Source organism: Symphalangus syndactylus, chromosome 20 (assembly GCF_028878055.3).
Source record: "Symphalangus syndactylus isolate Jambi chromosome 20, NHGRI_mSymSyn1-v2.1_pri, whole genome shotgun sequence".
Taxonomy (NCBI): Eukaryota; Metazoa; Chordata; class Mammalia; order Primates; family Hylobatidae; genus Symphalangus; species Symphalangus syndactylus.
This window is the reverse complement of record NC_072442.2, coordinates 51,244,839-51,258,997: the sequence shown is the minus strand read 5'-3', so window position 1 is coordinate 51,258,997 and position 14,159 is coordinate 51,244,839. Positions and strand designations below refer to the sequence as shown.

The window sequence follows — 14,159 nt, the reverse complement described above, 5'->3', positions numbered from 1 at the left end:
AGCAAGAATTCACTGTGCTCTGGTCATTCCATCTCAAAGCCTTGGGGTATCTCTGAGTCCCTTTTTTCCAATCCCCTGTCAATGGTTCCACTACACCCATCCCCTTCTCCATATCTACCACCCTCTTTCCAGGACTGTTGTCTTTGGCCTTCACTTTTGCAGCATCCTTTTTTTTTTTTTTTTTAATCCCTTGACTTCACTGAGCAGAATTATTTCCTCAAAATTCCAGAGAAAAACACAATTGGGTGTGGATAGGGCCAAATGCTTCTGTGGAAAAAGGAAGAAAGTTAGCTTCTGGCTTTGGCATTTGGGAGATGACAAGTGACTGGTGTGAAAACTGACTCAGGAGAGCAGTGGGGACGGGGGCAGGTGTAACGGGGTATGTAGTGAATGGGGGAGGATGTGGGACGCCGAGTGTGGCACTCTCAGGGTTCTGCAGGTGAAGGCAAGGAGGGAGAGAATCCAGGAGGTGGGGAACAACTCTTCGTTTAAGAGAAGGGAGAGGCATGCCATCTTTCTCTTCTGTGAAATAAAATTAAAGGAGTATTTTTTATTGTAGCAGAAACCAGATAATATATTATCAATTATTATCATTATGATATGTGTGTGTATGTTCAGAGATAGATACAGACATTTGGAGGATATATTTGTATATTTTGTGTCTCAGGACACATAATCACCTTTGGTTAAATGTGCCACAGTCAGAAGCCCTGACAATTGAAGTAAATGTCTTTAGGGAGTAGAGTTCAAATGTTTATGAGTTCCTTCCACAAACATGACTTCAGTGTCACCTGTGTACCAGGCATTGAGCTGGCTTGGCACTGGGCTTGCGGAGATGAAGAGAGGAGAGCCCTGAGCTGCAGTTGCATGCAGACAGTTGCATGCCACCCAGACATGGAAATTAATTCTCTTAAACACTAGATGAAAGCCGGGAGAAGTCCATTACTTAACTCTTGTATAGATTAGGGCGATTACATCATTGAGCAGAGTAGGTGCAGTAGAGACTTCCAGGCAAAGAAAAGAGAAAATCAGTACAGTGTGGGAAAGAGGCAGCATGGAGTAGCACAAACATATTGAATTTGAAGTTACAGAAATGTGTTAAAATTCCAGCCCAGGCTGGGCGTGGTGGCTCATGCCTGTAATCACAGCACTTTGGGAGGCTGAGATGGGCAGATCACAAGATCAGGAGATCGAGACCATCCTGGCTAACATGGTGAAACTTTGTCTCTACTAAAAATATAAAAAATTAGCCGGGCGTGGTGGCAAATGCCTGTAATCCCAGCTACTTGGAGGCTGAGGCAGGAGACTCACTTAAACCCGGGAGGCCGAGGTCGCAATGAGCCGAGATTGTGCCACTGCACTCCAGTCTGGGTGACAGAGCAAAACTCCGTCTCAAAAAAAAAAAAAAAATTCCAGTCCAGTGCCTTACTACTAACCACATGGACTTGAGCAAGGTAGTTAACTGCATGGAGCCTCAACTACATCCTCTCTAACGTAGATGAAACAATACTGGGTGCACAAAATTGTCATAAGGGTTAAAAATAAAATCCACTCCGTGGATGATAGCTTCTGTTGTTATTGCTGGTAATGACATCTGCACGGCATGCCAAGGCTTCCTATGGCGTAGCGTGGCTGGAGACCAAGCCAGTTGATGAAGGCCCTTGTATGCTGTGCTAAGGAGTGAGAGTTGTCTCTCAGCGGGGCTGGAGTGTTGTTTAAGCATTTCAGTCAGGGAACAACATAATCAGATTTAAGTTTAAGAAGATCACTCTGACAGTGGTGTGAGGATGGATTAGAGAGCAGGAAAGAGTGGGGACAAAAAAATAGATAAATATTCTTCCCAATACAGTAATCATTACTTTCCCCAATTATGCCATAAAAGAAACTGATAAGATCCTATTTGTTGGTAGCTATGAAAGTGGGGGGCAGGGAAAAGGCTACCTCATCAACAAGCACAGGAACTATTGCATTCATCCTTTTGGAAGTAGAACAGAACAACAGAATTATAGACAATTCAAGAATGGAGAGATTTCCAAGCTCATTCTCAGACCTGGTTGAGTTGTAGATTTATGATCAAGTCTAATATCAAAGACACCCTAAAGCATGCAAGCTCGTTCACAGACCATTTCACTTTTTAAATTAGTTCTTAGCCTGGGGTCCATTCACAGATGGGCTTCAGGCAATCTATGAATGCCCTACAGTGAGAGGCAAAATCATACAACTATGGTTTTTCTCCTTCTAGGGAGTAACTACATAGCTTTCATCAGATTCTCAAAGGAGTCTAGAACCTCCCAAAGGGTTAAGAACCACTGTTTATGTGGACATAAAAAAGGCTGGCATTGTGTTGGCAGGAATCTTTAATGGACACTAACTTAGCCATTGTGTCTGAACTCGTGTCTCCACCTGGATGTGTAATAGGCATTTCAAACTGAACCCAACTGAGGCTGAGCTCCAGCTCCTCTCCACCAACACCTGCCCTGTCTCTGTGAATGCCAACTGCAGTCTTAGCTCCTCAGGCCAGAATCCCTGGGGTCCTGTTTTTTCCTGTCTCTGCTTCCACTCCCTCAGGGCCGTCATCCCTATTTCATACCTAGACCTGATCCTTCCTTCATCAGCTGCTACCACCTGGCCCCACTCTCCCTCTTCCCTTTCCCGGTGTTGCAGTGGCCTCTCCCCTGCTCTCTGCCTCTGCCTTGCCCCTCAGTCCGCTCTTCAGACAACAATGAAAGCAGCACCTGCTCCCCACCCCCCAGCAGCTTCCTGTCTATCTCTGGGCAAAATCTAAAGCCTTTGACCTGCGAGACTCCACGTGACCTGATGTGACTTGAACCCTGTTATGTCCTTGACTTCACTGCTGCTGCTTTGCTCACTCTCAACAGTGACCTTATGGGTTCCACAAACATACCATCTCGGAGTCGTTCCACATGCAGTGGCCATTGCTTGGCAGGCTCTTCCTGTGGAAATTTACGTGTGACTTGCTCTCTCTTGTCCTTCAGGTCTTTGCCCAGCTAGGCCTTCTTGGACCATCTGTTTAAAATCACAATCCCCCCTTCCTCACACCACTCCAGAATGTCCCCTTCCCTGCTTTATTTTTCTTCTGCACTCATCATGGTTATATAATACACTTACTATTTGCTTATTGCCTACCTCCACCCCATTATAATCTAAGCATGTGAATGCAAGGATTTTTTTTTTTTTTTTTTTGAGACAGGGTCTCATTCTGTCACCCAGACTGGAGTGCAGTGACACAATCATAGCCCACTGCAGCTTCAAACTCCTGGGCTCAAGTGATCCTCCTGCCTCAGTATCCTAAGTAGCTGGGACCACAGGTTTGCACCCCCACACCCAGCTAATTAAATTTAAAAAAATTGTAGAAATCATCTTGCTATGTTGCCCAGGCTGGTCTTGAATTCCTAGCTTCAAGTGATCCTCCTGCCTTAGCCTTTGAAAGTGCTGGGATTACAGATGTGAACCACTGTGCCTGACCAGGGTTTTGTTTTGTTTTGTTTTGTTTTGGTCTATTTTCTTTCACTGCTATGTCTACAGTACCTATTGCAATTCTTGACATAGAGCAGGAACTCACTAATATTGACTGGATGAATTGAATTTTGTGAATTTGGCACCTTTGCTGTTACCACCCCATGCATTCTGCTCACTGTAACTTTCCATGTAGTAATTCTGTAATTACACTGGATTGTTTGAATGGACAATCCAGTGTCATTATAGAAATAGTACATGGAAACTACAAGTTTTTTTTCTAGTTCACTTCTTTACTTAACATAGTAATTGATGCAGTGGTAATTATTGGTCTTTGTGGTTTCCATTTCCCATATTAACCTGAATGCTATTTCAAACAGCTCCTTGGCAATGGAAAGAGTTCACCTCTGTCCATTTCTTACAAGTTCCTCAAATTCCATACCATCCTCTCTGACTTTATAAAGAAATTCCTTTAAGGCTACTATAATTTACTCAAATTATCATAATATAATTTTGAAAAATGTTATGCTGGTCAGATACTACAATTCCTATCTGTCACAATGATATTCAGAGTGTAAGTGTACGTTGCAGGTGTCCTGAGGGAGCCATTTTCATTGCAATAGTGTTGTGCTTTATTACATATGCTTTATTACATGCTTGTGGTTCTGTGCTGGGAATATGAGACATTTTAATATATGATCGACATCTGCCAATTTGTCTATTTTATAACTTTGGAATTTTTTATACTAGGTATTCTTCAAGCAGAAAACATCTTGGCCTGACACACAAAAGTCTGATATTGTTTGCCTGAATGCTTTGGAACAAGAGTAATAAACTAGAGATCTGAGGCCTTTTTAGTGCCAGTTTATGGTGTAAAACTATTTTTTCAAGTGTGCTAACTATTAATGATATCTTTATTTTATACTGTTTCAGGTTTTACAAGATGAATTAGAAAACCGTTCTAATCAGGTGCGATGTGCAGAGAAAAAATTACAACACAAAGAATTGGAGTCACAGGAACAGGTACCCACTCTTTTACTATTTGACTCTCTTGTTTACTTTCTCTAGGTCAAGAAGTGTGTGCAGCCAGGTGCAGTGGCTCACACCTGTAATCTCAGCACTTTGGGAGGCCGAGGTGGGTGGATCACCTGAAGTCAGGATTCGAGACAAACCTGGCCAACATGGCGAAACCCCGTCTCTACTAAAAATACAAAAATTAACTGGATGTGGTGGCAGATGCCTGTAATCCCAGTTACTTGGGAGGCTGAGGCAGGAGAATTACTTGAACCCGGGAGGCAGAGGTTGCAGTGAGCCGAGATCGCACCATTGCACTCCAGCCTGGGTGACAAGAACAAAACTCCATCTCAAAAAAAAAAACAAGTTTACCCATTGCCTGTTTCAGTTAAGATACTTTGGGTGCAAGTTACAGAATATCCCACCCATGGTTGACATAAAAAATAAAGCAATTTATTACCTCACAGAACAAGAAGTCCACAAGTAAAGCATTCTCATGACTCTGCCTCCGGTGCTGGCTTCATTCTAGAAGCAACTTCAAGATGGCTGCAGCAGTGCCAGGCATTCTGTCCAGATCTGCGCTCTTTGGAGGCAGAAAGAGGCTGCCAGTTTCTAGGGCCTAATGAGTAAGGAAATCTTTCCCGGAAACTACCCCCTCCCTTTACATGTCATTGGCCAGAGAAGGTCACATGCTTAGCCTGGCATACCCAATCCCTGGCTAAACAACTGAGTATACAAAACTAGCCTAGAATAATCAGGACCCACCTGCTGGTGATGAAACTGGGAGAAGGAAAACTGGAACAAAAAGAAGGGGAAATGGAGTGTTGAGTATGCAGCCAACAGTGTCTGCTATGTTATCATTTCAAAATAAATGGATATTATTTTGCTTAGAGGCATAAATCATGTTTTCTTTTGAATTTTAGTTTTCTCCTCTTTCTTTCCATTCTTTTCAAAATAATGTAATATAACCCAGAATAGTATGGCTATGACAATAGCTAATGACCTATTTTATTTTTAAATGACAGTATTATTTTCACCCAACTCTTCTGGTTATAATAAATTACACTTAGTGGTAATTTTGACAATTTAAGCTAAAAAGTCAACATGTATCACTAGAGACCATGAATCTTGATGAAACCCTTTATAAATGCATTGTCCTCAGCCATTGAGTATAGCATTGCTAATATTGATCTAAGTGCCATCAATCCATTATGTACAGAAACAGTCATAGGAATTGACAGATGTTTATAATTTGGTTGTAAAACTCAGTACAGGAATACTGGCATATTATATTAGCTTATTCTGAATTTGGGGGAAGGGGAAACACAAAAGTAAGGCTAATAGGTTTTCTTTTCTTCTTTAATCTCTGGAGATGTTTACAAACAGGATCCTATGATAGAGGATTGTACAAAATGATGAAAGTAAGCACGTAATAGATGCTGACTGTTAATACTTACTGAATTGACTTGCCCTCCTATAATTCCTTCCTACTCTCTAATAAACTCTGTGTCATATGTATATCACATATGTATGTACATATCATGTATATGAGATGCATAAATATACATATATACATATACGTTTTATACAATGTCTATGTAATACACCCAACAATAGGATAACAAAATAGAATAATACTAGAATAAAAAATTAATAATAACTAGGCCAGGCTCAGTGGCTCACACTTGTAATCTCAACACTTAGGGAGGCCAAGGTGGGCAGATCAATGAGGTCAGGAGTTCGAGACCAGCCTGGCCAACATGATGAAACCCTGTCTCTCCTAAAAATACAAAAATTAGCCAGGCGTGGTGGCAGGTGCCTGTAGTCCTAGCTACTCAGGAGGCTGAGGCAGGAGAATTGCTTGAACTGGGGAGGCGGAGGTTGCAGTGAGCCGAGATCACGCCACTGCACTCCAGCCTCGGAGACAGAGCAAGACTACATCTCAAAAAAAAAAGAAAAAAATTAATAACTATACCTTATCAAATGCTGACAAGATGACAGACACTGTACAAGAAATGTTATACATATTGATTCATTTAATTTTCACAATAACCATGTAAGATCAGTATTATCATCTGCATTTTGTGAATAGCACGCCAAAATCCAGAGTAATTAACTCATCCAAGATCACACAGCAGTAGATCCAAGATCACACAGTAGTAGAAGAGTATTCAGATCCAGGTTTATCTGAACTCCAAACTTTTGCTCCTTCCATGACAATTCTCAAGTTACATATCTAGCAAATAAAAAAAAAAAAACTGGATAGCAATGATAGAGAAAGTAAACTTATCAAGGATGGCAGGCAAACAGACATCGTATTCCTGCCTCCTGGTAGAGGAGCAAATGCTGTTGACTTTCCATGGGCAGAGAAAAGCAACAAGCAAAGGAAACACAAGCACAGCAGACTTGCCCATCATGTGCCAAGTCAAGGAGATGAAAATGCCTCCTCGGATGGGAGCATGGATTTGTTCATGTCAAATCAGCAGGTCTAATCGTCACTGAAGGTCAACTGAGCCCCGTCCTCTGTAGATGATGCTTGTAATTAAAAGAAGGAGAAAAGACAAGCTTCTTAAAGGCAGGAAAAGGTGCTCCCTGGAGGACTGGGGTTTCTCTGTTTGTGGTAAAATATGACTTAAGGTAAAACTTTTGTTGACATCAATTTAATTCATGGCAAAACTTCACACAGAAAATTCCATAATATATTGAGAGTAGGGAAATTAAGAAATCCCAAATGAACAATAGAGAAGGATTCAGGAACTACTTTCAGTCTTTTTTTATTGACTTCTTTTTGATCATCAAAGTTGCTTTCATCTTTGTAGTGACAATAGCTTTTCAGAATATTTCTTACACTAATTCCTGATATCTTCTATTAGGCTACCGTTTACCAAAGAAATGTCAGGAAATACCCATGGGTAAAGCTGAATATTTCATAATCTTTGTAACCAAGAGATGTTGGGTTATTTCCACAAGGTCCTAGGGTGTAGCTAAAAAAAAAAAAAAAAGCAGTTGTTTCAATTAAACCACATAACAAATAATAGATATTTAACAAATACTATTCATCTATATTTAACTTAATCTTTTATCTAAATTTGACCTATGTCCCCCTTTAAATTTGTGACACTAATACAAGTAGTCAAAAATAATTAGAACTAGGCTGGGCACGGTGGCTCATGCCTGTAATACTAGCACTTTGGAAAGTCGATCACCTGAGGTTAGGAGTTCGAGACCAGCCTGTCCAACATGGTGAAATCCTGTCTCTACTAAAAATACAAAAATTAGCCAGGCGTGGTGGCATGTGCCTGTAATCCCAGCTACTCGGGAGGCTGAGGCAGGAGAATCACTTGAACCTGGGGGGCGGAGGTTGCAGTGAGCCGAGATTGTGCCATTGTGCCATTGCACTCCAGCCTGGGTGACAGAGCAAGACACCATCTCAAAAAAAAAAAAAAAAAAAAAAAGTTAGAACGATTGTCATAGACACTTTTTAGGATCTGCTAAATATGAGTTTACTAAGGATATCTAAAATGTTGAGATTGTTACATTATAAATGTATTTTTTGCTGTTCATCAAAGCAACTCCAGTAACAGTAGCTAGTCTCACATCAGCCAATCGAACAACTAAAATGTGTTTGAAACAGCCCCTGAGGACTATCTTCTCTTTCTTTTCAAGCAAATATTGTTATCCTGATACTAGTTGCATTAAGGAATCAAAATTGAAACTGGCAGAATTACAAAAGACAATTTCCTAAGCTGCTTCTTTTAACTTGCTTGCTTTAAAAATGTTTCAATGGTTTCTGGTTTTCATTTAAGAAAAATTTCTGCGTTTTGATTCTATAAAAACAAGAAATGAATGAGGCATTGTAAAAGTTATGTTTTTAATTAAAAACAAAAAGCTGCTTCTCATCAGGTCTTGATGGGTGGCATCTTTGCTGCCCACCACATGCCTTGGTGCCACCAACTCTCCCTTCTGTCCCCTCACGTGGACAGATCAACACACAGAGTCCCCAGGGAAGATGTACTCACTGGGAGGCACAAAGGGTTACTTTTCTCCTTGGGCAGATTCAAGAGAAATAACACTAATAGAATCAGAAAATAAATTTTCTAAGTCAGCTTTACAAAAGCATGATGTTTTCTCTAATCAATAAACAGCAATTTAAAATCACCATTATTTTTATTCATAGGAGGAGGTAATAATTTCTAATTCCAGTTTATTCTGAGCAAGAACCCCATAATTTCATTAAAGAAGGGAGATCAGAGCTTGAGTCAGACTTTTTCATTGTGCAAAGAAACTGAGTCATCAGGAAGGATGTGACTTCCCTAATGTACAACACAGTAGTGGCAGACCCAGGGTAGGTCTGTAAGTGGTCTGCTTACTCCCAGAATATTATTTTCCACTGCGTTAAACACTGTGTAAAATGGATATATGCCATCTGTCACTCGGGTGCAGGTACAGATTAAAATACTATGGGTAAAACTAAAATTCACTTAGTTTCATTATTCACAATGGGGAGCAAACAATGTTTCGTTATTCACAATGAGACTAGATAATTTGGTTTGATAAATTATAGAAAAGAAAAGGAAGAAAATAGTCTAAAAGTTTTCTTGTTATTCTTAACACTGTATAAAGCATGTATTTATAACAAAGACACCAAACAATGTCAGATTCTAACATACCAATATGTGGATATTAACATACAAGCAAAACCCCCTGCTTCAAACTGGCTATCTTAAAATTTGAAAGTATGAATAGCTTTAATTACATTAGTCACTCAGTTTCCCAGAAGAATATTTTGTTAAACAAATTAGTGAGAAAAAACAATATTTTAGAGATGTTCTAATAAATAAAATACAATGCTGACTGTTTCACAGGAGACTCAGTCTTTTTTTACTCAACATTTTATTCTTTTAACAGGTGTATTTTGCTAAACAGTGTTAGGTCTGAGAAGAAACGAAGATGAATAAGTTATAGATTTTGCCCTCAAGGAGTTTACAGTCTGATAGAGTAAATGGGATGTGTATGAAATGTAGACCCCAGGCATGGAATGGAAGTTAGTTCTTTTTTTTTTTTTTTTTAATGACAGAGTCTCGCTCTGTTGCCCGGGCTGCAGTGCAGTGGCACTATCTTGGCTCACTGCAACCTCTGCTTCCCGGGTTCAAGTAATTCTTCTGCCTCAGCCTCCTGAGTAGCTGGGATTACAGGCGCCTGCCACCACGCCTGGCTAATTTTTGTATTTTTAGTAGAGACCGGGTTTCACCATATTGGCCAGGCTGGTCTCGAACTCCTAACCTTGTGATCTGCCTGCCTCGGCCTTCCAAAGTGCTGGGATTACAGGCCTGAGCCACTGCACCCAGCTGGAAGTTGGTTCTTTTTCTCAATGGCTTGGAGGCTCAGAATCACAATATGCAGAAAGAATACAAGCACTGGTCCTTCCTTCCATCTTCCCTGATGCTATCAGAAGGAAGGAGAGGATCTTTACCCAGGAAGAGGTTAGGGTCCCACTGCCTAGGCAGTGTGTGGCACTTGCTAATTTGGGGTTGTTTCAAGAGCTTGCGGCCCTCTGGGGAACCGGGTCCTTCCAAAGCTGGTCGGAAGGAATCAGCATTCTGCCAGCCTTCTCTTGAAGGCTCCTGGCTTCTACCTTGTCTTGCTGTTTTGGGTTGCCTCTGGGGTCCTCTTTGGTTTTCTGCTCAGTATTTTTTGCAGCCAGCTGGTTTAGTTCTAAGCCTCATCTGTTTTTGCAAGCATTAAAGTTCTGGACTGTGCAGGCACAGTGACTCATAAATTATTTTAAAATAGTTAAAAGTCACACTTTAACATTTCGATCACAGCTTTGCAGCAACCAACTTCATATTTAAGGCCTAGACACATCAACTAATTTAGGAGAGACACTAGTGACCAAAGACAGTCTCCGTGGTAATCGTGTGTGTTTAGGGGTTGCAGGGTGGGGAAAGAGGTTCCCTCTTGGGTTGCAGGGTCCCAGAGACTCTCACCAAGGCACAGGAAGAGAAACCAGAAGAGGCTTCAAGGACTGTCGTGATCTAGTGGGAAAAGTGCTGCTGGTTCTCAGTCCACCTTTGTCACTACTAATCATGTGATCATGGGTAAGCCACTCAACCTTTCTGGATAATGGGTTCCTAATCAGTAAAATGTTAGTAAAATATCTTCCCACAGCGTTCTTGGGAACATCAAAACAAGATAAAGTGTGTAAAAATACTTCAAAAACTATCAAACATCATAGAGATGCAACGTGTGTGATTATAGTTATTTATAGAGGAGAAGGGAACATCTGGGCTGGGCATTAACAGAGAGGAAGGACATTCTAGTTAGAGGGCAGAGTGAAGAGCAGAACATGCCGAGTGTTCAAGGGACATTGAGTAACATCTTGGCCAGAAGGTGTGATATCAGTGAAGAGGAAAACAAGACCAGAAAGTTCGTTTTGTTCATTTCATCCATTAAAGAAAGGGAGGAGGGATCCTTTGTTACTCAGTGTCTACTCTTTACTGAGCGCTGTGTTGTGTGTCAGGACCAGCAGCCAATTCTGGATGGAATGCTGAGCAGTTCAGTCATTCGTTAGAAAGCAGTTGTCAGCAATAGGGCACTTTTTCTTTGCTGGGGAGTGCTAGATGACTGAGGTTATATTTTACAAAGATTAGTCCAGCAGGGAAGATGAACAAGAAATGAAGGGAGACCAATTCAGAGGTTATGGCCTAAAATTCACATCACTGGTCACAAGAGAAATACAGAAGGCTTGAGCTGGATATTGTCAAAAGGGGTAGAAAGAAGAGGATAAATGTGAATACGCATTTAAAAACAAAAATTCAGGCCAGGTGCAGTGGCTCATGCCTGTAATCCCAACACTTTGGGAGGCCAAGGTGGGTGGATTACGAGGTCAGGATCTCAAGGCGAGCCTGACCAAGATGTTGAAACCCTGTCTCTACTAAAAATACAAAAATTCGCCAGGCACGGTGGCAGGTGCCTGTAATCCCAGCTACTCAGGAGACTGAGGCAGGAGAATTGCTTGAACCCGGGCAGCAGAGGTTGCAGTGAGCTGAGATCGCACCACTGCACTCCAGCCTGTGTGACAGAGTGAGACTCCATCTCAAAAAAAAAGAAAGAAGAAAGAAAAGAAAAATTCAGGCCTGGCGTGGTGACTCACGCCTATAATCCCAGCACTTTGGGAGGCTGAGACAAGCAGGCTGCTTGAGCCCAGGAGTTCCAGACCAGCCAGGCCAACATGGTGAAACCCCATGTCTTAAAAAAAAAAAATGCAAAAATATTAGCCAGGTGTGGTGATGTGCACCTGTAGTCCTAGATACTCAGGAGGCTAAGGTAGGAGGATCCCTTGAGCCAGGGAGGCAGAGGTTGCAGTGAGCCAAGATTGCGCCACTATACTCCAGCCTGGGCTACAGAGGGAGATCCTGTCTCAAAAAAAAAAAAAAAAAAAAAAAAAAATTAAAAAAAAGGAAAAATTCACAGAATATAGAGATTTAGAGAGTGGAAGAAAGGAATGTGTTGAAAATAATACCTTGTTTTTAATTGATAAGCTGGTGTATAGTGGACAATGACACTATCATTTTTTTAGATGTTGCATCCTAGATGCTAGCCGGAGGACATTCATTTGGAGGCATTTAAATGAAAATCTGAATCCAGAAGTCAAGAAAGAGCCCTAGGACTTTAAGCATGTCAGAGTCATCTTGATGCAGATATAGCAGAAACCCAGAACGTATGGATAATATTGACAAAGAAGAGCATAGAGGGATATAAGAGGGCCATGAGCAGATTGGTAGGCAGGATCACAGCCAAGGGACCAGAGAAGATGGAGGATGCAAAGAGGATTGAAAAGCAATGGGCAGGAAGAGCAGAGCCAGGAGAATTTAAAGGCAGGAAAACCAAAGAGAATTTCCTACTAGACATTACGCCCCTTAGGGTAAGGACCCGATCTGTCATCTTCATGGCATCCACCAGCGCTTGTTGAATTCAATCACTCTGTAAGGCCTTTGCTTTCCGGAGCCCCTATCCTCAAAACAGCCCTGCCCACCTGATGTCCCACTTTTATCTATCTGTGCCTTTGCAGCACTTCCTGTGGCCCCCCGATATGGTTAGACTTTGTGTCCCCTCCCAAATCTCATCTTGAATTGTAATCCCCTGGTGTTGAGGGAGAGACCTGGTGGGAGGTGACTGGATCATGGGGGGTGGTTTCCGCTATGCTGTTCCTGTGTTAGTGAGTTCTCACGAGATCTGATGGTTTTATAAGGGGCTCTTCCCCTTTCTGTCACTCACTCTGTCTCCTGCTGCCTTGTGAAGAAGGTGCCTGCTTCCCCTTCCGCCATGATTGTAAGTTTTCTGAGGCCTCCCAGCCATGCAGAACTGTGAGTCAATTAAACCTCCTTTTTTTATAAATTAACCCGTCTTGTGTAGTATCTTTATAGCAGTGTGAGAACGGACTAAAAAGCACCCCTCCAACCCCCCGCATTAAAACTTTTTCCATCAAGCTCCCTCAGTAGATGGTACACTTTGAGGGTGGGATCTGAGCTGGGACTGTGTCATGTTTATCCTTGTATCCCAGCATTTAGCCCAGCATCAGGCCCAATTGTGCTCGGTGAATTAATGGGAGGAAGAAGGAATGGATGGAAAGAGGGAGAGGGAGGGTGACAGATGGAGAGAAGGAGGGAGGAAGAATTAGCAGCATCACAGGCCACAGGGACTTTGAGAAGGAAGAGTTCAAAAAGTTGCTGAACTTGGGGGACTTGGGTACTGATCACAGGCCCTTGGTATTGGGCCTCCTAAACATATTCTAAGTGACTTTTTCTAAGTGTATTCTTGTCTAGACTTTTATCAAAACAAATATTAAAGATATTCTTTTATCATTTTCATCCGGGGTGGTCATTTCATCTGGTAGGGTCATTCATGGCTTCTCTGGGCCCTCAGCTATTCCTCAGACATTATAGCACCAAAAAGCGTTCACAGGTCAGGGAAAGATGGAGAGAAAGCAAAATGCCAGTGCCCTGCCTGTGCGGCCCACCTTTCTGCTCTCCTCTAAAGCGACAGATTTTTATTTCAAATCTCTCCTATAAGAAGGCCAAAGCAGAAAAGACACCAAAAAAGTCCTTGATTTTTCTCTATAGATGAACTTAGCATTCTGCTGATTCCTTCCTAGGTCTCTGGGTTTTTAAAGAATAAAACTTGGTCCCTTTAGTATAAGTAGCTTTCAGGTAGTATTAGACGACTCTGGAAGCTCCTTAGCTCCTTCCACCTGTTATACCATTACAACTAGTATCATTTGTATTCCCAAAGAGTTCATTTGCCTCCCACAATGCCCAGTGATCTATCCAGGAGTAGCATGGATATTAGGAGAACCAAAATCAATAAAGTTAAAGCTTTCAGTAGATAGCACTGCTTATCTTTAAACCACCTCAGCCATCATCAAGGTTAACCAACAAATCTGTGGAGTCACAGACAACCTTAAAGAAGAAGATGCTATAGAGACAGAAAATCAATTGTGCAATAATTGTGACAATTGTTAAAAAAGAATTGGTCTTCTACAGATTTCCAAGCCTTTAATTTCCATTTTCCATAAAGGATTTTAAAACTTCACAGTCTTAGCTGCTGTTGGCTAACTCATCTGCAGTGAAGTCTATTTAAAAGTACTAACAACTCAAAGCTATGTTTCA

At 41.5% G+C, this 14,159-nt stretch overlaps 1 protein-coding gene across 6 annotated transcripts in view; it reads left to right on the top strand.

Annotated features, from left to right (window-relative positions):
• Positions 1 to 14,159, top strand: part of CEP112 (centrosomal protein 112) — a 551,576-nt gene that overhangs the window by 493,070 nt on the left and 44,347 nt on the right. For all 6 annotated transcript variants that reach the window (XM_055258901.2, XM_055258899.2, XM_055258897.2 and 3 more), the window contains one exon: positions 4,411 to 4,500. In XM_055258901.2, coding sequence (XP_055114876.1) covers positions 4,411 to 4,500 — 90 coding nt within the window. The remainder of the gene's footprint in view (positions 1 to 4,410; positions 4,501 to 14,159) is intronic.